At 37.0% G+C, this 22,200-nt stretch overlaps 3 protein-coding genes across 4 annotated transcripts; all 3 read left to right on the forward strand.

The window, feature by feature from the left end:
- Nucleotides 1-4,076: 4,076 nt before the first annotated feature.
- LOC133526241 (peptidyl-prolyl cis-trans isomerase-like 4) lies at nucleotides 4,077-6,962 on the forward strand. The gene has a single exon (XM_061862771.1). It carries the CDS (start codon nucleotides 4,216-4,218, stop codon nucleotides 6,871-6,873), a length of 2,658 nt encoding a protein of 885 aa, XP_061718755.1. The 5' UTR covers nucleotides 4,077-4,215; the 3' UTR covers nucleotides 6,874-6,962.
- Nucleotides 6,963-13,309: 6,347 nt separating this feature from the next.
- Nucleotides 13,310-16,864, forward strand: LOC133526537 (putative neuropeptide precursor protein). Of its 2 annotated transcripts, XM_061863214.1 has the most exons (5): nucleotides 13,310-13,527; nucleotides 14,373-14,498; nucleotides 14,768-15,023; nucleotides 15,131-15,283; nucleotides 15,674-16,864. In XM_061863214.1, the coding sequence occupies exons 1-5, from the start codon at nucleotides 13,449-13,451 to the stop codon at nucleotides 16,215-16,217; spliced, it is 1,158 nt and encodes a 385-aa protein (XP_061719198.1). In that variant the 5' UTR covers nucleotides 13,310-13,448; the 3' UTR covers nucleotides 16,218-16,864. The 2 variants fall into 2 exon arrangements, with proteins under 2 accessions (XP_061719198.1, XP_061719199.1); XM_061863215.1 differs by lacking the exon at nucleotides 14,373-14,498.
- Nucleotides 16,865-18,155: 1,291 nt separating this feature from the next.
- On the forward strand, nucleotides 18,156-22,161 carry LOC133526621 (putative ankyrin repeat protein RF_0381). The gene is made up of 5 exons (XM_061863313.1): nucleotides 18,156-18,180; nucleotides 18,900-19,125; nucleotides 19,410-19,577; nucleotides 21,391-21,479; nucleotides 21,776-22,161. The coding sequence occupies exons 1-5, from the start codon at nucleotides 18,156-18,158 to the stop codon at nucleotides 22,060-22,062; spliced, it is 795 nt and encodes a 264-aa protein (XP_061719297.1). The 3' UTR covers nucleotides 22,063-22,161.
- Nucleotides 22,162-22,200: the final 39 nt, after the last annotated feature.

A 22,200-nucleotide genomic window follows, 5' to 3' on the forward strand; every position in this document is an offset into this window, starting at 1 on the left:
CAGTCTTCTATACTAGAGTCACAGATAGTACAGTACCTATACGTGACATAGTTAGCAAATTAATTGCCGCTTGTCTTTGTAATAATATACCTTCTATTAGTTATACAGGTCAAGTATGCCATATACGTCTTAAAGGTTCTTAAGAGAGGAATAAGAGGTCCGAAAATATAAGTAAATCACGGGTAAACTCTTTTCTAAGGAACCGTCGATTTGGAAGATAAAATAATGAGTTTTAAGCCTATAGGCACTATATTTGTATACTTACTTACTTACTGTGGCGCAGCGACGCGAAGTATAGTAGTAGTAGTAGAAGCATTTCGGGGGTTGTGCGGCGGGTCAACACCCCGCTCACATAAAAAAGCTACTGTTACGAAACCGATACTTGTATAATACAAGCGAATATTTTAGTCCTCGGGTTAGTTTTATTCTCCATTATTGTCGATTTAGGTACTTATTAATTGATCATATGTTACGTATTTTACGAAATAAATCTGCTAGACATTCTTTTTCACAGTTCCCTCGCATGTCGCATGCCTTTTGGTACGGAACCCTAGTGTATACTATGTATTTGAAAAACGTTAGTCAACAAGTAAGGGGAAGTGACTGACATATTTGATGTTTACGCAATAAATGTTGCATGCAACTTGGCAAAATGTCTTCGGTAGGTCTAGGTACAGGGGTCTATACTTAAGGCAACTAGTAAGAACAAATTATCAAAATGATCTTATGTTTGCAGAAAACGAAACGAATGCTATCATTTCTATATATTATTTATGTTTATCTTAGAGTTTCATTTTCTGCAAACGCAGGTCTATTAAGGGAATTCACATAATGACACCGTAGTTAAAATTGAGCCAGTCATGAAGTGGCCATGTAATTTTGCAGCTCGGTATAGATCGTTTGATAATAAAACCACGCGCGGTCCAACACACTAAGAATATGAGCGCGATAATTTAAGGCGCAAGGTAGGGCAAGGCATTCTCCATACAAACCTTGTGCAAGTTTTATTCGTTAATTTTGGCACTATAGCATTTAATTTCATTTTTTGCTTGTATATATTGGATATACGCAGAACTTGATGTACCTACTTAGATATTTTTCTTTATAAAAAAAAAATACACAAAAAAAATAAAAAAATAAAAATAATAATACATCAAGCCCTAGCTAACAGAAAAATAAGCATATTTACCAAAAATAATAACTGTAGCGCAAACACAAACGAAGAACTATAAGGGTTCCGTTTTTTGCCATTTGGCTACGTAACCCTAAAAACGCGCACAAAGTTTGTATGGAAAGAGCTTGCCCTACCCTTCGCCAGGTAAATATGTATATGTCACCGATGTAGAAAGAGTTATACGTGTGTATATCGCCAAAGATGAAGAACGCTCTGCGAAAAAATGTCTTATGACCTTAAATTTGAGGAAATAAAGTGTACGTGTCCGGAGAGATTATAAAAGAACATATTTACGTTACAAATCTCTCGAACCCACCCTGCTCCAAATTCACAACAATTCCCTCTCTGGCCGTGGCTCACCCCGAGAGTTCAAAAGTCAAACAGTCCCGCTATAAAAAAATGAACAGCGACCGTTTAGCTCAAGGGTCGGCACGTGCCACCTTGTTTATATCATATTTTCCATCCGGCAGCGGATCTGTTTTATTATTTCGATGCGAAACCTCATCGGTGCTGAGCACAGACATATATTAAATAAGCCTCCTCCCATGACTTTATTCGGAAGTTGTTAAAAACTTTAACCTACATTTTCATGATCATTTTAGGGGTTGAATGTAAAAAAATAGGAATAAAACACTACTAATGTGTCATAGATATATATAATAGAATACTGTTTATAAGCACATCTCAGTAAAAGATACAGTTAAAAGAAAAACAATTGATTAATGATAGAGGCTTACAACAGTCTTATCGCTAAAGAGCGATCTCTTCCAGACAACCTTTGGGTAGCGGCACAAAACAATTAATTAAAAAGGGTAGCTGTTGAAAAAAAAAACGTTTTGAAGCCTTCTTTTATACAATACACAACACTTAAAACTAGAAATATTGTCTATAAGTTTGTTTTGACCACAAACCTACTGAAGAAAACGAATGTGCTTTAAAAATATATTTGTTGTTCGTTGATATTTAAGTACCTACTTAGGCAGAGTGTGTGATCTACCTTGACTCATGTCTGCGATGCGACTTTGTTCAGAGAGAATTTCCAAACATCTAAACTTAAAACAAAAGTCAACGTTATAACTAAAACTCAAAGTTCATTTTCCACTACCAGGTATGCAATTTCACGTTTCACCGTCATTCATGCTAGGCTAACCTTATATTCTTCGAAGAATGGTTGGTAAATTTTCAATACTCACTTTATTAGGGTGGCGCGGAAGGAGGGTTGAAACGGTCTTTATTAGATTTGCCAGGATCGAGGCACGGCGGATAGCATGGTCTGCGTCCGACACCTCGATATTGAAAATCAGAGGGAATATGTAGGTACTTATGGCTCGGTTGCATAGGGTATTTGGTCTTGTCACGAAGGGTCATGCCATGCAGACGCTGAAAAACTGAAAGTGTAACATGACACTGTTAATTGTCGGATAACAAACAAATAGGTTCTATAAATCTATCTATAAATCTATAGGGTACCGGTAGTTTTTTAAATGATATATAGGAGGCAAACGAGCAGACGAATCGCCTGATGGTAAACGATTACCGTCGCCTATATAGTAAACACCCCTATAATGGAACAGGCACCAGTAATGAGATGGTATAGACAAATCCTGTAAAACAAGTAGTTACCATCAGTTTTTAATCGCTGGCAACATTTTACCATAAACAAGGGCCAAAGAGCTGCTTAAGTTTAATTTTTCATTAAAATTTGTTAGTTTGAAAATTAATGGCGCCAAACATCCCATGATTGGAGCAAAAAAACACAGTATTAATTGGTTAATAATATTGAAACAAATTGCAGTAGCTTTACATACATAGAAAACATAAAGGACGAATTGGACATTCAACTTTTAAAGCGTAAAGCGGTAGAAATTGTACAGGTGTCGGTGAAATACCAAAAATACTCCAAATTTTCTCTTAAATATGTCCCATAATTGGTGCCGTTAACATAGACACCCCAAACACCAGTGGGGTTGTAGGTGCGTTTAAGATGGGAGTACGCTCTTTTCTTGAAGGTCGTATCGGTCCGGAAATACCGCAGGTGACAGTTCATTCTACAGTTAATCTGTGCGAGGCAGAAAGTTCCTGGAGAAAGGCATAGTTTAGGACTGCCAACCATCTAAGTGGTGAAGATGAAAACGATCCGCAACTGGTACCTACCTAAAAATCAAGTACCTATCTAAGAAACAGCTTAGATCAAGGGCTCGCTAAATGTTTTTTTATGTCAAAGTGGTCATAAATTAACTATATTATTTATCTTATTGCACCAGTCTAATAAACGGAGTAAATTAACATATCTCAGAGGATAATTTAAAATTCGATACAAAACCTATAGGTTATTCTATTTTCGATTACAGTTAATTTCGTTAAGACTGCCATTTATTAGGTAATTTTTAATCAGTAAAGTTTTAGGTTTTTTTTTAATCAGTAAAAAAATGTCAAGTACATGGAATGTAAGTTTTATTTCCACGACATCTGTTAACAATTTCTGCAACTAACTACGTCGTGCGTTTAACTTGCTAGGATTTGCTATCTAAGCTTAAGAATATAAAGTACCGGCTGTCGATGATAGAGGGCGGTTATTCATCATTTCATTCGTTTCATTCTACGTACGTAATACCATTAGTTTACGTTTTTATTAATGTTGTTTAAATATAGCTTCAATTTTTTTATTGTTAAATAATTTATACTTTATACTTACAAGACATAAAATAATTTAACTACCCAGGACGAGGCATTACAAACAGCATTTTTATGTGAAAAAATCGCATAACTTCTTGTCAACCGGAACGTAACGTGAAAATATCGAGGCCAACGTACGCAACGAAATATGACATTCTAATATACACCTTACCGCTTTTATATTCAGATTTTATTTCGTTTGATAGCTATTACAGCATAGTGACGCCACCTAACGTAAAATCAAAATGAAAGTAATGTAACTTAACAATTGAGGTTATATTTCATTATTGTGATGTGTCAGTATTCAAGTAAAAGGAAATAATATTTAAATTCTGACTATTGCTGTGCCAAAAATTTCATAAATTATGTCTGTTGTGATAGAGACTACGCTCGGAGATATTACTGTGGACCTTTTCTTAGAACAACGCCCTATAACATGTCTAAATTTCTTAAAACTCTGCAAGATGAAATACTACAATTTCAACCTGTTTCACTCGATTCGAAGCGGTTTTATCGCACAAACTGGAGATCCGAGTGGAGAAGGATCCGGTGGAGAGTCAATATGGGGACTTTTGAATGGTCCAGAGAAACGATTCTTTTCGGGAGAGAAGATGCCGAAAATACGTCACACTGATGCTGGATTACTTTCTATGGTTTGTACCGGGGAAATGATGGTCGGCTCACAGTTCTTCTTTACGCTTGGCCCGGACCTCGACTCACTTGACGGCGTCCATTGTGTCATAGGCGAGGTTACGGAAGGCCAAGAAATTCTACGAAAACTGAATGATGTTATCTGCGACGAGACCCATCGTCCCTACCAAGATGTACGAATTACGCACACTGTTGTTCTTGAGGACCCCTTTAGTGATCCTCCAGGGTTGCGAGCACCTTCAAGGTCTCCTTCTCCTAGCGCTGAAAGATTGAAAGGTGGCCGGATTGCTCCGGATGAAGAACTAGATGAAGCTCAAGGGAAAACTGCTGCTGAAATACAGGAAATGATTGAAGAAAAGGAAGCTAAAGCCAGGGCTACCATCCTTGAAATAGTAGGTGACTTACCTGATGCTGATATAGCTCCGCCTGAAAATGTATTGTTTGTATGCAAATTAAATCCTGTGACAACTGACGAAGACTTGGAAATTATATTCAGCCGCTTTGGCAAAATTGTTAGCTGTGAAGTCATAAGAGATAAAAAAACTGGTGACTCTTTACAATATGCTTTTATTGAATTTGATGATAAGAAATCATGTGAAGATGCATATTTTAAAATGGACAATGTTTTGATTGATGATAGGCGTATCCATGTTGATTTCTCTCAGTCTGTATCCAAAATGAGATGGCTTGGGAAAGGTAGGGGAGTGCAACATTTTAATGATAATGGTGAAAAAGTGCCAGAAGGTCAACAAGATAGGTCCAGGCGATCTAGGAGTAGAGAATATAATCAAAGAAGGCAATATGGCAGAGAAAAACATGCAGACAATAGGAGAAATGAAAATAGGACTCATACAGATGTCACAAATAGAAGAAGTTATAGAGAAAGAAGTAGAAGTAGGTCTAAAATGGAAAACCAATCTAATTCTAAAAATTATCGTGAATCTGGAGAAAAAAAATCCTCACGAAAATCTGATGAATATGCAAGAAAAGAAAATAGAAAGGAAGGAAGTTCTTCAAAATCAAAGTTATCTAATGATAAGACTGAAAAATCAAATGACAAAAAAGACAGATCCAGACACAGATATGAAGACAACCATAGAAATAAGTATGACAATCAGACTGGAGACAAGTCCCATCATAGGAAAGATCAGTCTGAGAACAGTAAAGCAAATAAATCCAGGAGTAGTAGGCAATATGAGGAAAAAAGAAAAGAGGATAGAGAAAATAAGATAGATGATTTAAGAAAATCAGGAAACGAAGAACAGCAAAGAAGAAGAGATGCATATAAGCATGATTTAGAAGAAAAAGATAAAGTCAGAAATTATCGCTCTTCTAGTAAAAAGTATGATGATAAACTTGATAGTCAAACACATAAACAAAGAAGTAGGAGTGAAGAGAGAAGCAATGAATCAAGAATGAGAGATGATGAGAAAAAATCAAGGCAAATTGAACAGCAATCTGAATCTGACAATGAAATGAAAGACAGAGGACATTATAAAGACAAACATAACACTAGAAGAGAAGATAATAGGCATGAAAACAAACACAAAAGTAGAAATGAAAAAGGAAAAAATAGGGATGACAATACATCAAGAAATGATCTACAAGACAATGTACAAGAGAGATATGAAAAAAATGAAAGTAAAAGTCACAATGAAAAAATTAGTAGCCGACACACAGAGAAAGACGTAAATAGATATGAAGAAAGAGATGAAAAGCATAACAAAAGTAGAAAGGAAAAGGTCAATGAAGATGGTCTTGAATATAATAAAAATAGGCAGAATACTGATGATCATGCAAGTTCTAAAGATCAAAACTACAAAGAGAAGAGACATCAAAACCATGCCAGTAGAGCTAGAGAAGACCATCAATCAGCTGATAGACAAGAAAAGAAAGAGAGAGATAGAAAAGATAGGGACAGACATAGTAACCAGACAAAAAATAAAAAAACTGAATCAAAATCACAGGAAATTGAAAAGTCTGATCTTGAGCATGTAGAAGATGATCCCCAAAACAATGAAAAAGGAAAGAAAAGAAAAGGAGAAAGTAAAAGAAAAGATGTGAAAAAGGTGAATAAAAAGAAGTCTTCTAATAAGAAAGACATTAGAAAGAAAAAGCGCAAACCGTCTACTTCTTCAGATTCTGAGAGTGATTCGTCAGATTCAAGTTCTTCAAGTTCCAGTTCATCCAGCAGTGACTCTGACCACAGGAGGAAAAAAAGGAAGAGGAAGTATTCTTCCTCCAGCAGCAGTGATTCTAGTACTTCTAGCAGTTCATCATCCAGTGATTCAACAACTTCCAGCTCCGATAGTGATGCAAAGAAAAAGAAAAATAAGAAGAAACGGACTATGACTAAGTCTAAAAGGAAATAAAATTTAATGATATTTACATATTATATTGGCCATACAATGTGCATTTTGTGTTGATTACAATTTAGCATTAAATGAAGTTTTTTTGTCTATGTAAGTATATTATTTAAAAAAAAATTACATTCAAGTATTTTTATTGCACCCATGTTGTTACACAAATGATGGTGTTTACAAGTGATCTAATGTATATAAATGGAACATCTGAAGTTGGACCAAGCTAAGTTGCCAGCGATTTTGATAGCCCGGACGGTGCAAGTGTTATTTTAAACGTAAAACTTCCATGAAATTATGACGTTTAAATAATGATGAAAAAGGAGCAGCTGATTTGCAGCAGTTATTTTTGTCATAATTGAACTTTAACCGTACACTTTCCATAATCTGTAAATGATAATCGTCGTCAATGTTTTAAACATTAGGGAAGGTCTCCTAAGAATATTTTCGTGAAGCAGCGCAGGTTCGGGTAGCAATATCTGTGCCCCATTTATATATTATCCTATACTATACAGGCTGTCCATTGGATTTTATTCTATACAGAATAGTGAGGATAGGTATAATACAGGCTGTAAATTTAGTCACCTTACATTTTGGCTGGCTGATATTGATATTTTACATGGGAGTCAATTTTATTTCGGGATTGGGGCCATAGTAATTACTCAGATCAGTATGATCCTGTAAATTATTGCAGGTGACTAAATTTACACCCTGTATAATCAAATTCAAGAGAGGTAGGCCACAGCGAAATGTGGTGTCGCTCGAACTGCAGCCCATCCATGGGAAGTAACTGGAGAGGAGATACAGAAGACCACATGCATAAAATAATACCACTTATACTCTGTAGGTAAGTAGGTATAGGTTCAAGTATGTAGTGTTGTGTTCCTGTCGGTGAGTGAGGTTCCCATAAGCGCCAATTTCATCCATCGGGCCCGAAATCAGTCCCGATGTCGGGCCTGATAATGGAAATCCGTTCCACGGAATATCAGCCCATCGTTAACAATATTTGAAATGTAAATTATACTTTTCACCACCGTCCACGTCATTCTTGATTGCACATGGGTGGCAGAGTACCGGGCACAATACCTCGGTTCGCCAAGGTCTCTCCCACAAGTCGTCAGCAACATCAAGGGTCTGCTAGGCTTCTTGGTAGAATTGGGTTGGCAAGAGTAGTGCCGACAATCCACCACGTAAAATAGGCGGGATAATATGACGTTGAGTTGCGGAAACCAAGCCCGCGAATACCTATAGCCTTTACTTTTCACCACAACAATTGGTAAAGGCCCTCTTATTTTTCAAAAACTAATGAGAAAGTTGCATTTCATCCACATGTGGGGCAAAGTAATCAGATGTCAATTTTGAGTTGTTTTAGTATTTTCCTTGCGTTGGACGGTGAAAAATGATTTAACCCTTGTGCCTTGAAACCCTCGCATCGCTCAAGATTCCACTTCTCGAACCACTCACTAAGCGCGTGGTTCAATTTTAGAATCTTTCGCTTGCTCGGGTATTAATATTAGAAGGAGCGGTTAAACAACAACTTTGCCCTCTTGTAAAACAAATAACTATTGTCTCATAATTGCCAAAAATGTTCAATGTTTTTTTACATTTCAAATATTGTAAACGATGTGCTGATATTTGGTGAAACGGAAAAATGCTCTTGCTCGGGCCTGATAAAGTGTGGATGTAATTGGTACTTTGCCCCACAGACCTGTCAAACGCGAAATTTCTACGCTTTAGGTACCCATAGAGTCAGACCAAGGTAAGTTGACAGCGATTTTGATAGCCCAGATGGTGCAAGTGTTAAGTAAACTAAGATATAACAGGTATCATAGAAGTTTGACGTTTAAAATAACACTTGCACCGTCTGAGCTATCCAAATCGCTGCCAACTTAGCTTGGCATGACTCAAACATAATTATAAACTTAGTACTTATACTTACTTACATAGATAGTAGGATCAAATATTTGTGCTATACCTACGCGTGCGCCCGTAAGAAACAGAACATACGCAATGCGCCAAATTAAAGACACGTTTTAAAATTCCTGTCAACAGATCAAAAATAACCTACGTAATTTGGTCGGGTTATTTGTTGCCCACCATAAGCCATACTAAAATTTACGGTAGGGAATAAAAAAAATAAACTGTGACAACGACTAACAATCAGAGCGCTTTCTCTGTTACTCCAACAGAAAGTTCCATAAGAGCATCTCGTTTCGGTCCTCTGCCGGCTCTACCATTTCATCTCTATACTTATTGTATCTCTATGTCTTTGTAGTAAGTATCGTGGGGTAGGGTTGCCATACGTCCCGTATATATGGGACTGTCGTATTAAGTGTCGCGTCCCGTATTTCTACCCGTCCCGTTTTTGTCCCGTAAATCAACACCTCTATGGAATACGTATATGAATGGTGGCTTAACATTACCATTTGGCCACAATTATTAAAAATTATGCCAAACTTTTTCTAAAGTTGGCCATATAATAAATAAATAAAGATTTAAAAATAATATGGCCGCAGATTCGTAAAGCCTGATTTACATGCGTGCCGAGTTGACGAAACTTAGCAAGCTTCAGGGACGCCGATATGCTTTAGAAGGAGCAAGCGATATTGCTATCTCATTTCACCGCATAGCTGCGCCCCTAACGCTTGCCAAGTCTCGGCACGCATGTAAACCTTTTCCTCTACACTTCGAAGTTGGAACCTTGTAGAGTCAGACCAAGACAAGTCTGCAACGGTTTTGACAGTGTTATTTATATAGACATCATAATTTCATAGAAGTTTGACGTTTAAAATAACTCTTGCACTGCCTGTGCTATCAAAATCGTTGCAAACTTGTCTTACTTATAACTAGTTGTTCTTGTGTTGGCGCGGTCAGGAATGAAACCCAGCCAATCTGTAAAAAAAACTTTTCTCTGGTAATTAATAGCAATTAAGTAGTACCTATTCAAATTAAATTAAAACTAGACAAAAAAAAACACAACACTATTTTTTGACAGATTTGACCGGGCTCGAATCCCGGGCGTGTGTAAGGATTTTTCAAGAATCTATAAATGAAGATTTTTTATCGTTTATAACCCGATCCTAAGAACAAATAACCGAATCATGCCAATAAAATTCGACAACTGTAAAAAGTTATCATTCAAGGTCAATATCATGTTTCGTTGGCCAAACTGTAATCGCAAGTTTCTTGGTTCTTGCTTTGTCCTTTAAGTGACTAAACGAGAAAATTACAGTCATTACAGTATTGGTACGCTCAAAAAGGTATCTGTGTGGTAAAAATTGTAGTGTACATAGGTTCCTTTTTAAACGGCACTCGATACCTATTATGTCTGAACCGGTTGCTCAATCAGATTGGTTGATTCATTGTACATAAGTACATTATATTTATACTTGATTAAAATGATTCATATTATTGTTTTGAAGTACTACTTATTTATCTAACTGTTCAAAATTAGAGACCTATCTAATAAAACCGGATAAGTGCGAGTCGGACTCGCCCACCGAGGGTTCCGTACTTTTTAGTATTTGTTGTTATAGCGGCAACAGAAATACATTATATGTGAAAATTTCAACTGTCTAGCTATCACGGTTCATGAGATACAGCCTGGTGACAGACGAACGGACGGACGGACAGCGGAGTCTTAGTAATAGGGTCCCGTTTTACCCTTTGGGTACGGAACCCTAATAGAGGCGATGAAAGACCCCGGAATCCCCTTTCGTTCAATTATTCAGATCTCATCAGCCAGCGCCACCTGCCCACTGTGGCAAAACACCAATGGCATCGATTCCTGTTTTTCCTCTCCCTCGTCTCTGACACGATCAGAATTACTACGGGACAAGACGACCACTTTCTTGACCGCACGGCAGCAGATGCCGCCAGGGACCAACCACCCAGTTACTCCTAATGAACCGGAAACTCCTCTACAAAATCTCTGAGGTGTATTTTTTCTCTATCTAAATCAAGGGACTCCCATCCTTTCCCTCGATCGTCTTATACTTAAAGGCAAGAAATTCTTGGTTTTCATCAAGAGATTAATTACCATTGTGGTTGTCGCTTCATAGCCAAGGTTGACTGTCAATTATGTCGAAAACTACCTGGGCCGGTTCCACCAGTCCAGAGAAGGAAAAGTCACACGGCTTTCGATAGTCACGGTTTGATCCAACTGAAATTCGGTATTTCCAAAAGATGTCCGCTGCTATCCGCGTGACTAGATGTTTGTTGCTACTTTTGTCACGCGCACGCGTCGAAGCGGTACTAGTTGACAATGTTAACAAAATGAATTATTGATAGGTCACAGGATTTTAAATTTTTAACAGTGATTGTGGTAGATGATCAGAAGTGTTTGTCTTTAAGCCGTCCGCCGTTTGAAAAAAAATTGCAGACATGGGTCAATCGACTGTCTAATGTAGTGGTTCTCCACGAGTTGATCGGTGGTCTCTGGAAGCACCCTACCAAGGGGTCCGCGAATTTATAAACTGTACGCCCCTTTGTTGACTGTTTGCGGTTTAGTTACTAGCTTCCAACTTCCATGCAATTGGAGGTCCCAGGCAAAAAATAAAAATAGATTTGGAGAGTGGTCCCTTATCTTATCACCGAAAGGTTAAGAAGTACTGTTCTAATGAACGGCAATCCCAAAAATGCAGTATGTAGGTACTAGCCTATACATATTTCCAACTCAAATCTGTTATTCTACTACTTAGAACCACTAGATAGATGCCTATATATTATATAACCCGCCGCGTAGGTACAGTACAACCTATATTTACATAAGCCATAAAATTAAACGTGTTTCTCATTTATATAGGTCTGGCCTAGATTAGTAAAAATGAGTCCCAGGCTCGTTACCTAGAGCCTAAAGTAATTTTACAGGAAAACTCATTTTCAGAACGGCAGTCTCATCATAATATTTAATGTACCGAGATTAATAAGCAACGACGCCGGCCGTCTCGTCGCGGCGCTTAACTGGTCTTTCATAAAGCACTCCGTTTATCTCAGGTCTGTTACGTTAGGTGCCAGGGAGGAACTGAGAATACATACACTGCTAATATTTCATACTTACATCTGGAACCATTCAATTTTGGAATCTTTCGCTTGCTCGGGTATCAATATTAGCACAAGCGGTGAAACACAAACTTTATTCCTTGTAAAACAAATAGCTATTATCAAGCCTAAAGCCTTTGGGGTACAGACTATAAGCCACGAGCCAGACTACTACACTACAGACCAGACTATGTAGCCACGTCAAATTAAGCGTCAAGTTATACCTTGTGGTGTCCAGATGAACATAGTAAAAGTCCTCCAAAGGTACCTTTTTCAGATTTTTTCAGTCAAGGGTTCCGTAGTTACCCGCCCGTCATTTTGTAGGAATTTTCATGTACAAACTTTTGTTCGAAGTAATTATAATACTATTCGTACAGATATTTGTGAAAAGAGAAAAAAAATACCTTTAACCCCCCGTGATTCGCGCACGAGTGTGGAGAGCCCTTTATAAACTACTTCGCTTCGCTTCTCGTAGGGACAGCATACAAAAAACTGGCAATTATCGGTTTTTGGTAAAAAATACCGATTTATCACTTCATCTGTTAGGTTCATTTTATTTTAATATATAAATCAAATGTAAATACATATACTATCTATTTTACCGGGATTATGGATCATGACCCTCCCCCCCTGGATCTGGCCTTGAGCGACGGCACGAAATCTTGTCTTAAACCTACTATTTGACATTTTCTACATTAAGTCTGAATAATGAGTAATAATGACTTATTCGTTTTCTATATCATATTTATTTATTTGAACTTTATTGCATAAAAGAAAAATCTTACAGTACAAAAGGCAGACTTAATAATCATATGAATCATAAAGCATTTTTTCTTCTCAACCAGTAAACCTTGTGGAAGGTGCTTTAATTAAAACGGCAAAAAATTACAAATTAAGATACATATGATAGGTATGATATTATATGATTTATAGATATACTCTGAAGACTCATTTTGGCATATGTAAAAAATATACTAATATTTATTAAATTTTAATAAGTTATAACACATTTGCCGCTGAGCTACGGTCGTAGCGCTACGTCGTAGCTAATAAGCAACATGGGTTTCCGGCATGTAGCGAAAATGCTTTTGTAGAGGCAAAATAACAACGTGTCGTAGTCGTAATTAGCGCTGAATGGCTTAACTTGGTAATTTTTCTACTTAGTACTTATTCAAAAATAACATTATTTGGTCACTTAAATAAATGCGTCCTATTTTATGCATATATGGGCAGGCAATCAAGATAGTATATTTTCATCCTCATAAGTGTATGTAAGTAGCAAGTTTATAGCAGGCATCAACTACAGGGTAAGGTCAGGACCCGAGGCCTGTCTACGTCAGAAGATGTTTGTTGTCCGGTAATCCGTCTCTGTGTGCGTCCTTACTGCGCATGTTACGAATTTATCGACAACAGACCGGGTTTTCTCTCCAGTGAGCTCTGATAGGCGACACTTGTGCTCCGCTAGTGGCCACCTAACAATCGCATCCGGTCCAGTCTTTGCTACCTTTAAATTGTTAGCTCATATTCAATCCAGTACTGGCGTGAAGATGTTATACATTTCGTTAACCGCGTTATTCGCGGTTTTTCTAGCAGTTCATGCTGTGCCAACCCCTACAAACAGCAAGGGTACGTACATTATGGAGTACATAATTATCTTCATTTACTATAATAGGGTTTCTTTGTTTCATTCCGGTTATCATTATAAGTACTATACAATTTGTTATTTTTACAGGAAACTTTTTTTTTTAAATGACAGTGTACCAGATTGTTTTGTTATCATGTATTGATCAGCCGGTGCTCGATGCGCTCTAAATTTAGCAACAGGTGTCTGCGCGGTTCCGGTACTGCGTAGTTCCTTTCATAGACATCAACTTCTTCTGGCATAAATATGGAGCCTATCGCTATCCACTTATTTCTATTTATATACCACTTATTGATCTATGGCGCAGTGGTTCCCAAAGTTAACTGGCCTCCGACCCACCCAAATTCAAAAACTGCCAAATTCGGGACCTACTTCTTGGCCGTTCTAAAAAGGGGGCATAAAGTATCGCTCACGCTCAGATTCCATGGTAGTTTCAGGGCTCACTAAATATTCACTCGCGATCCACCAATAGGTCATACCTATACTTTGGGAAATGCTTTGGGAAATGCAGGGCTTTAAAATACTAGTTTTTTAGGTCATGAAAATGTAAACCTACTTTAACATATTAAATGTTACTTACAGGTTTATAAAGTAATCTTGCATCTATATAAGTTGAATATTTAAACAGCAAATTATAATGAGCTTCCCTGTGCGTTATCTCGACTAATCAGCCATTACTAATTTATGCTATTGCATGCGATAATTAACAATTTTGCCAATCAGTAAAAAATATCTTTCCTGTAAGCTCGCTTCGGTATGAGCCTTAATATATTATAGATAGTATTTTGTTTTCTATCAAATAGACCCAAAACAATTAATTGAATTTTAGATGCCGGTCCAATTGGTGAACTACCTGAAAATTGGGACCAAGCAAAAGACGACACACAGTCTTTATTCCTCAACAAGAGCGACAAAAACGATTTGGAACCGTATCCGCTCGCGCTCAGTGAAGAAGGTAACAATGGCCACACCAAAGCGAGCCTCACTCACATCCAATCTTCTTTAATGGGACAGTTCCTGATGGCTGTCATGAGCTTATTGTCCGTCTCCAACAATTTCTACTGTGCGACTCTCAATAAACGGAATGCTCTTTTATACGAATAATCTGTCGACTATCTTCTCAACTCAAGTTGAAATTTCACAGTAACCTACAATAATTTTACTTATTAATTTCTCCATTCAATATCAATCCCTTCCATTAATTGTCCCTAATCTACATTTTAGGCAACTCTGAAGGATACGAACAGGGCGTAGCGCAGCGTTATGATGTCGCGCCACCACAGGCTGATCTTGATAACCTTATCATGAGACCAGCTTATGGAGCAGAACTGTACGCTGAGCCTCCGGGCAGGCGGGAGGAGGGCTTGTCCTCTGGGTACGACTCACGCAGACGAAAGCGCGGGAGTGGGACAAAGGTTGGAGGAGCCGGTGCTGCCACCAAGGTAGCTACCAAAAACGGCTCGGGCAAGAAAAACCTTAAGTAAGTCATAGTGGTATACCTAACATACAGTATACAATCCCAAGTCAGATTTTATTATAATACTTTGTCTAAACTGGATACTTACACCTACTTATATTGATCGCCAGGCCCGAGGAACACGACGCTCCTTTTCCAATTGATTCGATGAGCCATGATCATGACCACCGAAGTAAACGTGGCAGTGGCACGAAAGTAGGTGGAGCCGCCGCATCAGCCAAAACGGCTACCAAAAACTCTGGGGGCAATAAGAAAAATTTCAGGTGAGCAAAGAAAATTTTTTTTATTTTATTTCTCATGCTTTGAAAGTGGGCCATTGTTGTTATGTGAAATATGCAGAAAGTGCTACGTTTCTGCTCTAGAGCATTTTACTTTCCAAGTACTTTTTTTTTATTTTTTGTACGATAAGCAATTAAAATTTGAAAATAGCTTTAGTGTACATTTTCCATTCTGATATTCATTCTCCATTCCATGAAAAATAACGATATTTTTACCTACATTGTTAATTGATAGTCCCTCAAGAAATAAAGATAATACTTAGTCATGTCTTTTTATACATGTGTGATTTACTTTCCTCGTATTAATTGCTAAAAAGCCATTTTACATTCCTCCATCCGGCAGCCAAGTATTATTTTTTTTTTTTTGCTTTTTAGGCCCATTTCTGAACGCCGCAAGCGAGACTCTGGACTAAGCGCTGCCGATGTTCGAGCTCTTTTGAATTTGTGGGAAGCTCAAGAGCGAAGGAAACAAGAAAGTCAGTGGACCGCCAACCAATGGCCTGCAGACCGTTTTTATGGACGCGTGAACTCAGTTGATGATGAGCAGCCCGAGGTTGATGAGAACGGTGACATCTGGTACAATGAGCCTGTGGTTCTCAACCCTCATGAGCGCGAATACCCTCATCATCCTTCATACTTTTCTGAGCAGAACCGCATGGCACTAGCTCGTGGCTACCCTGACGTGTACCCGGTCGACCCGGCTGAACTTGCCCAACGATATGAGGAGGCCCGACGCAAGCGGCAATATGCCAACAAGATGAAGAGATTTATGGTGGCAAGGAAGCGCTCTGATGGCATGATGCATCAACCTAATAACTACAGGCCTAGGGACGACCTTTACACGCTTGCCGAGCTGCTTCGCTCTGCACCACGTGTGCAGGAACAAGACATTCCAGTCTACCGGCGACTGATACTTTAAGTCTATCCGCATATTTCGGTGTCCATTCGTTGCATCGCCGTAACAACTTGAATGATGGTCCTGTTGCTTCGATGTCAGAACAATAAATTAGTCGGGTGGACGCCTATGTAGCAATTTGGGGCGGGAGATTGTCGCGCATTTAATTCGCAGTTTGTAGCGGATACCAGTTTAGTAATAAGTAAAATATTAAGTATTAGTAACAAGATGATACGTCTTAGTGTATTACAAGTCATTCTTAATAAATGGAAAAAAGCGAAAGGCCTAAAAAACACAATTACTTTGTACTAAATAATCTAAATATGACCTGTATTACGAACAATCAATGTTTTAAGATGGTTATAATTTTACTTTATTCTCTTAGCCTAGTCGAGTGTGAAATACCGACGAATATTTTATGTGACTATCCTCTACCTCGTTTCCTGCATATCTGTTCTGCATTCGTACGAATTAATTAATATTCATAATATAATAATTAAACATGTTACATTAATGTGGAAATTTAGAATCCGAAATGTCTATATATTTACAGTGAAGTTAAACTTCACATTTTATTATATTAAATTATGCCTAGTATGGTTTAGTATGTGTAAATTATAAACTTGCTGTATTAAATTAGTATTAACTGAATAAATGTTGTTTAATTTGGCTTTTTCTTAATTTTAATAACCTGAAATGCGTCTGAAAGATTCAGAATTCCTATACCTAGTTTCAACACATTTTTAACTTTACTTACTTTTACTTTTACTGTGGGACTTAGTCAATTTGTGTAACAATGTCCCATAAAAAAACTTAGGTACATTTAATAGATACGAGTAACAATATAAGCCAAGCCTCTTGTGTAATAGTTGTGTGTTCTTGAAATTTGTAAAAATGTAACATATAGATTTACATAAGCTTTGCAAACCCATTATTTATAAGTACCTACAGCTAAGCTAAGACATTTTATGAATCCTGACATTCCTGACCATTTACTTTGAAGAGATGTATGCCACACATGTCTGACGAGATATTTTGGCGCTTTAACAGCGTGAGAGCGCCAATAGTTCGAGTCGGAGGTGGGTGTTTTCACCTGAATTAACTGACACTAATTTTCATTTGGAATACGATTAAAGAGATAAAATAAAATTGGTATTTATGCAGGTACCTACTAACATTGCGTTATTACTAATTAAATAGGCTTAATTTTTCAATTAAAAATCAAGCTCTGTGCTGAATAAATCAATACTTATTAGAATATTTTATGTTACAGATTGTGCGTATTTTATTAAGTTATCAAATTGGTCTTTGGTGACAGTTACTTATGTGACATAAATTTCTTTAATGTCAAAACATCGTAGATCGTACACCACAAAGAGTATCTCCACCTTCCGTAACAAAGAGTAAAGTAAGTATACCACTTGCCCACTGTATAGCATGAGTATAGGATTAATTATATGTCTATGTGGTTTATTTTATGCTGTACACAGTAAGTAACGGATGCAAGTTATGCTAGCCGTGCAGGTTAACTTCGGCCAATTTAAAGACCCATACGGCACGGCTCGCTACCAGGGTTGCAGTCATAGAATATAATACTAGTATGCTTACTAGAAGTAGTCGTCGGAAGCCTAGTTTTAGTTGCCTAATCATTTTAGTAAAGGTATTAATACATCTACTTAATACCTTCATAGTAATAAACGCTAACCTGTCGAACTCCTATGCTACTATTTTATGATTATACTAGTATTTATGTCAGTGTCATATTATTATGAATGGTTTCCTTGTTTAGCCATTAGGTAAATCAAACTTATTTTAAGCTAAAATAGTTTTAGAGTAGTCTCTAAATCTCTCATGTTAATATGAGTAAAGGAATTGATGTAACATTCAGCTACAATAAGCGTGATCGTGTAAGTTCAACTCAACTGGACGCATGCACATCTGCTACTGATCCTTTTATCCAAGATGGCCCAGCCCGATCACGGTCAACGTATGAATTATTTTGTTTAGTGACTAACTATTCCAAAATGTTTCTAAAACGTTTATGTAAAGATTTATTTCAATCTCTACTGGCTAAATTGTATTCTGATCGGGTGTTACCTGACCACATTGCTGAACTTATTAAACTTCACAAGAGGCTTCGGTTAGAACGGGGAGGGAATTTAGTGACTTATAGCCACTACCGTATACTGAGACAGTCTTTTGATGCATCGAGTAAAGACAGACCAATTTCACTGGCACACATCAGCGCCGCTGGAAGTTCACGTTCATACCAATAATAATATCCTATAGAAAAGTAAAGCTGAAGACGCAAACTTCATTCGATTGGTGCGCCTTTCTCAACTTTAGGCCGCAATTAAGATGCCGAAACATTTTACTACGCAGAGACATTTTCACCGAACCCAGTTTCATAAAGATTGTTGATTTCAGTAAACACTTATTTAAGAATACCTACTACCACAAAATAAAATAAACTATTGTCGAATGATTCTGTGTTATTTATTTTAGAATTCCTTAAAAAGGAACGAATAAGGTACAGGAAGAAACGGAAAATTCGCCAAAATACAATAAGCCTACTTCGTTACAACCCTGTTACTGCAATTGTCATGGCCACATGTCGCTCTAGTTTTCCTTTTTTTACTATGATCTTTCATATTTTCTCAGCTTTAAGTATTTTCTAATTTAATTTAATTATTACTATGTTTCTAGATTCCGAAGAAGAATCGGATATCTCTTGTGATCACTACTTTAGCTGGATCTCACTCCACTCAGACACTTCCGAGGGCTATTTCACGACGGTTAAGAAACGCAGAACTCAGATCGAAGGAGTATCAGATCCTGAATTCGAGAAAGCTGTCCATTTCCTCCTATCTGATAACGATCTAATTTTAGCTTGTGAACTTGGTGACAATGATCTGATCGAAAAGTTAATCAGGTGATCACCTAACCCTTTATTAACTGAAACTTTTTCCTCATATTTTATAATTTTATACGCGACTTATATTAAAACCGTATATAATTAGGCAGGTACCTATTTTTTGTATGGGTCTTCGATTCTTAACTGGGCTCTGCCTCGAGATAAATATTTTTTCTATTGCTAGCTGAATACGCAATCCTTATTATTTTTAAAACCATTGAAATACGAAGTCATAGCGTGAAGCATGCAAACTACTTGAATCAGTAATTGGCCTGGTTTTTTTTTCATGTTTTTTTTTTTAGTAAGGGTGTGGACGTCAATCTGAGGGATCCGATCGGTAGAACTGCACTTCATTTTGCAGTGCACGATGGGAATATTAGGGGTATCAAAATGCTGCTTGAAGCAGGAGCACGTACAACAGTAATGGATAATGTCGGTCTGACCCCACTACAGATATGCATCATGAGGAGGTCAGTTTTTTTTAAAACCTCTGAGGCCACAACTAGGTTTAAAAAAAATCACGTAGTAAATGAAAGTATAGTACCCTAGCCTCAATGGAGGTATTGTTGTCTAACCCAGATCATTATTTTCAAAATGAAGATTTAGGTATATGAAATTTCCATACAAAGCGAGAAAGCGACCTGGTTTCATTTGAATGTATACGGTGAATTGGCGCATGATTTACCTAATAATCAGTGATCGGATTTCCCGGTGCAACACGGGGTGAATGACCTCAAACATTATACTAATATGGATATACCCCGGGATTCCACGACTTACATTGTTGAATAAGTAAATGGCCATATTACATTCAGTAAATTTTAGTAACATTTTGTCGCGTAAAATAAATATTTTCGGAAAATAAGTGTATGTGCATTGTGCATATAATAAGTGTTAGTATTTTCTTTATTAATCTTAACTCTTAGGTATAGGTTTTTTATAATATGCATATAATAATAAAATACCAAAACATAAAAAAATGCATACAAACATAAAATACCTAACCTAGGATGCAGTATGTATGCAAAATCGTATGTCCAATTAGAGTTAGCCACATTAGTCGTAATACAGAATAGCCAATTACCGAGTCCACAAAACAAGCCCAAGTCTTCTAATTAGCAAACAACTAAAAATCACTACCGAACTTAAAGAATCGAAGAACATAATTAAACATATTTCTGTCATCCAGCCAGTTTGATAATTCATTAATATTTATTTGTTTTCTTGCTTTGCACCATAAGTGGCTAGTAACATTAAGATATCGAATGATATATGTATACAACCTATTGAAGTATTGATAAACCGCGTTTTATATGATAATAATAACAAATAATATGGATATCTACTAAAAATACTGTACAGGTTTACATTAAATTAAAGTAAAGAATATTCAATGCATTGATAAAGATTTAGTTTACGAGTATATTCATAATTTGAGCTGCCTATCTAAGTATACCTATCATATCGATATTTTTTTTTTTCAAACGAAATCCGGGAATTTTGGTTATATCCATATTACGTTTTCTACTTGGTATCCCACGGTGTTGCACCGGAAAATCCGATCACTGCTAATAATATAATCGAACTTTATTATTTTATTATTCCTAAGGTATTGTAGCTACATATTTAACAAAAACAAACACATATTTAACTAACGTAAGATTCCATAAATTAAGCCTTCATAGACTAATTTAAGTAGGTAATATGAATGTCTCCTCTAAACGGTACTTAAGCACAACTAAGTAGAGACATATATGTATAGATACGTTATTGGCTTATCTCTAACGTATACATATACAAAGGCGTATGATCTGACCCTTACACATACAGGGTTTTTTTTAACCCTCAGCATAGGTACTCTGCGACGTGAATGAGAGGATTGTAAGGTCACACTGAACAGCTTTCATAAAAGAAGGATTAAACAACATTAAAGAAAACTCCCCCTAAATACATCTACAGGCCCCTAACCACTTTATACCTATACAATACCATACGCTATACGTCATAAAAACGCCATACACATATTCACCCCCATTCCCAAACATACTACCAGCAACAGTCCCAGGCCAAGTCCAACTGCTCAGTCGATGTTATATTGTTAGTCCCAGACGGAGTCCGGTCAGTAAAAGTCGAAACCATTAATTATTGCATGTTACAAACTGGTATTACAGAACTTCGCAATTTGCAATGCCACGGTAATTTCAAGGTCATTTTGCCTCACGCTCACAGTATAATTGAATTGCTTGTTCGAATTGCTGATGTGAAAAAAGTTGATTATTTCAGGCCATCTGTGGAAGTTGCAAAACTTTTATTTAGCTACGGAGCTGTTATTTTACCTCGGGTCAAACCTCTGAGCACAGGATTATTTTTACGTAAGGATTGCCTATATTTTTCATCCCTGCTAATATTATAAAATGTATAAATGCGAATGTAACTCTGTCTGTCTGTAATTTCTTCACGCTTAAAGTGCTGAACCGATTAAGATGCAATCTGGTATCTACCTATGGGATAGTTAAGAGTTTTTTTTATTTATAAGGTTATTATTTTACGCCGACAAAGTCGTTAGCATAAAGATGTTCTCTTCTAAACTGGTCATAGTTTGATCATGATCCTTATAAAAATATTATTTTAAGAAGCACCCAATTATTTGCTGGATTGACTATTTCAGAATTTACCATGATGTGTATTCCAACACCAGAAGAGACTGAACTTCTTGCTTTGCTGCTTGAGAAAGGGGCCTTGATCAATGATCCTAATGTACCAGGTGGTCGATCAGTGTTACATTTCGCTGCCATGAGCAATAATTGCAAGCTCATTCAGGTGTTAATCGATCTCGGAGCCGATATTTTTGCCAAAAACCACAGGGGTGAGACCCCTTACGATGTTGCTGTAACTTTTAAGTGCAAAGAAGCAATTAACTGCTTAAAGGAGCACATTAATCTTAGTCAAAGCTAAGAAACTGAATAGGAAAATGGGTACTTATTGCCAAGCTGATTTGTCCAAAAGAATGTTCTTTGGTCTTTAAATTAAAATATACATTTAATTTTATTGAAAGTTACCTGTTGTTATTGAATAATCACCGTTTTCTTTTAA

The sequence above is a fragment of the Cydia pomonella genome, chromosome 16 (assembly GCF_033807575.1).
Source record: "Cydia pomonella isolate Wapato2018A chromosome 16, ilCydPomo1, whole genome shotgun sequence".
In the NCBI taxonomy this organism is placed as follows: Eukaryota; Metazoa; Arthropoda; class Insecta; order Lepidoptera; family Tortricidae; genus Cydia; species Cydia pomonella.

Coding starts and splice junctions, on each gene's coding strand:
- LOC133526621 (XM_061863313.1), top strand. CDS start 18,156: ATGGCCCAGCCCGATCACGGTCAAC. Junction 19,578..21,390: donor CAGATATGCATCATGAGGAG/GTCAGTTTTTTT, acceptor TGATTATTTCAG/GCCATCTGTGGAAGTTGCAA. Junction 21,480..21,775: donor GAGCACAGGATTATTTTTAC/GTAAGGATTGCC, acceptor TGACTATTTCAG/AATTTACCATGATGTGTATT.
- LOC133526537 (XM_061863214.1), top strand. CDS start 13,449: ATGTTATACATTTCGTTAACCGCGTTATTCGCGGTTTTTCTAGCAGTT. Junction 13,528..14,372: donor AACCCCTACAAACAGCAAGG/GTACGTACATTA, acceptor ATTGAATTTTAG/ATGCCGGTCCAATTGGTGAA. Junction 15,024..15,130: donor TCGGGCAAGAAAAACCTTAA/GTAAGTCATAGT, acceptor ATTGATCGCCAG/GCCCGAGGAACACGACGCTC.
- LOC133526241 (XM_061862771.1), top strand. CDS start 4,216: ATGTCTGTTGTGATAGAGACTACGCTCGGAGATATTACTGTGGACCTT.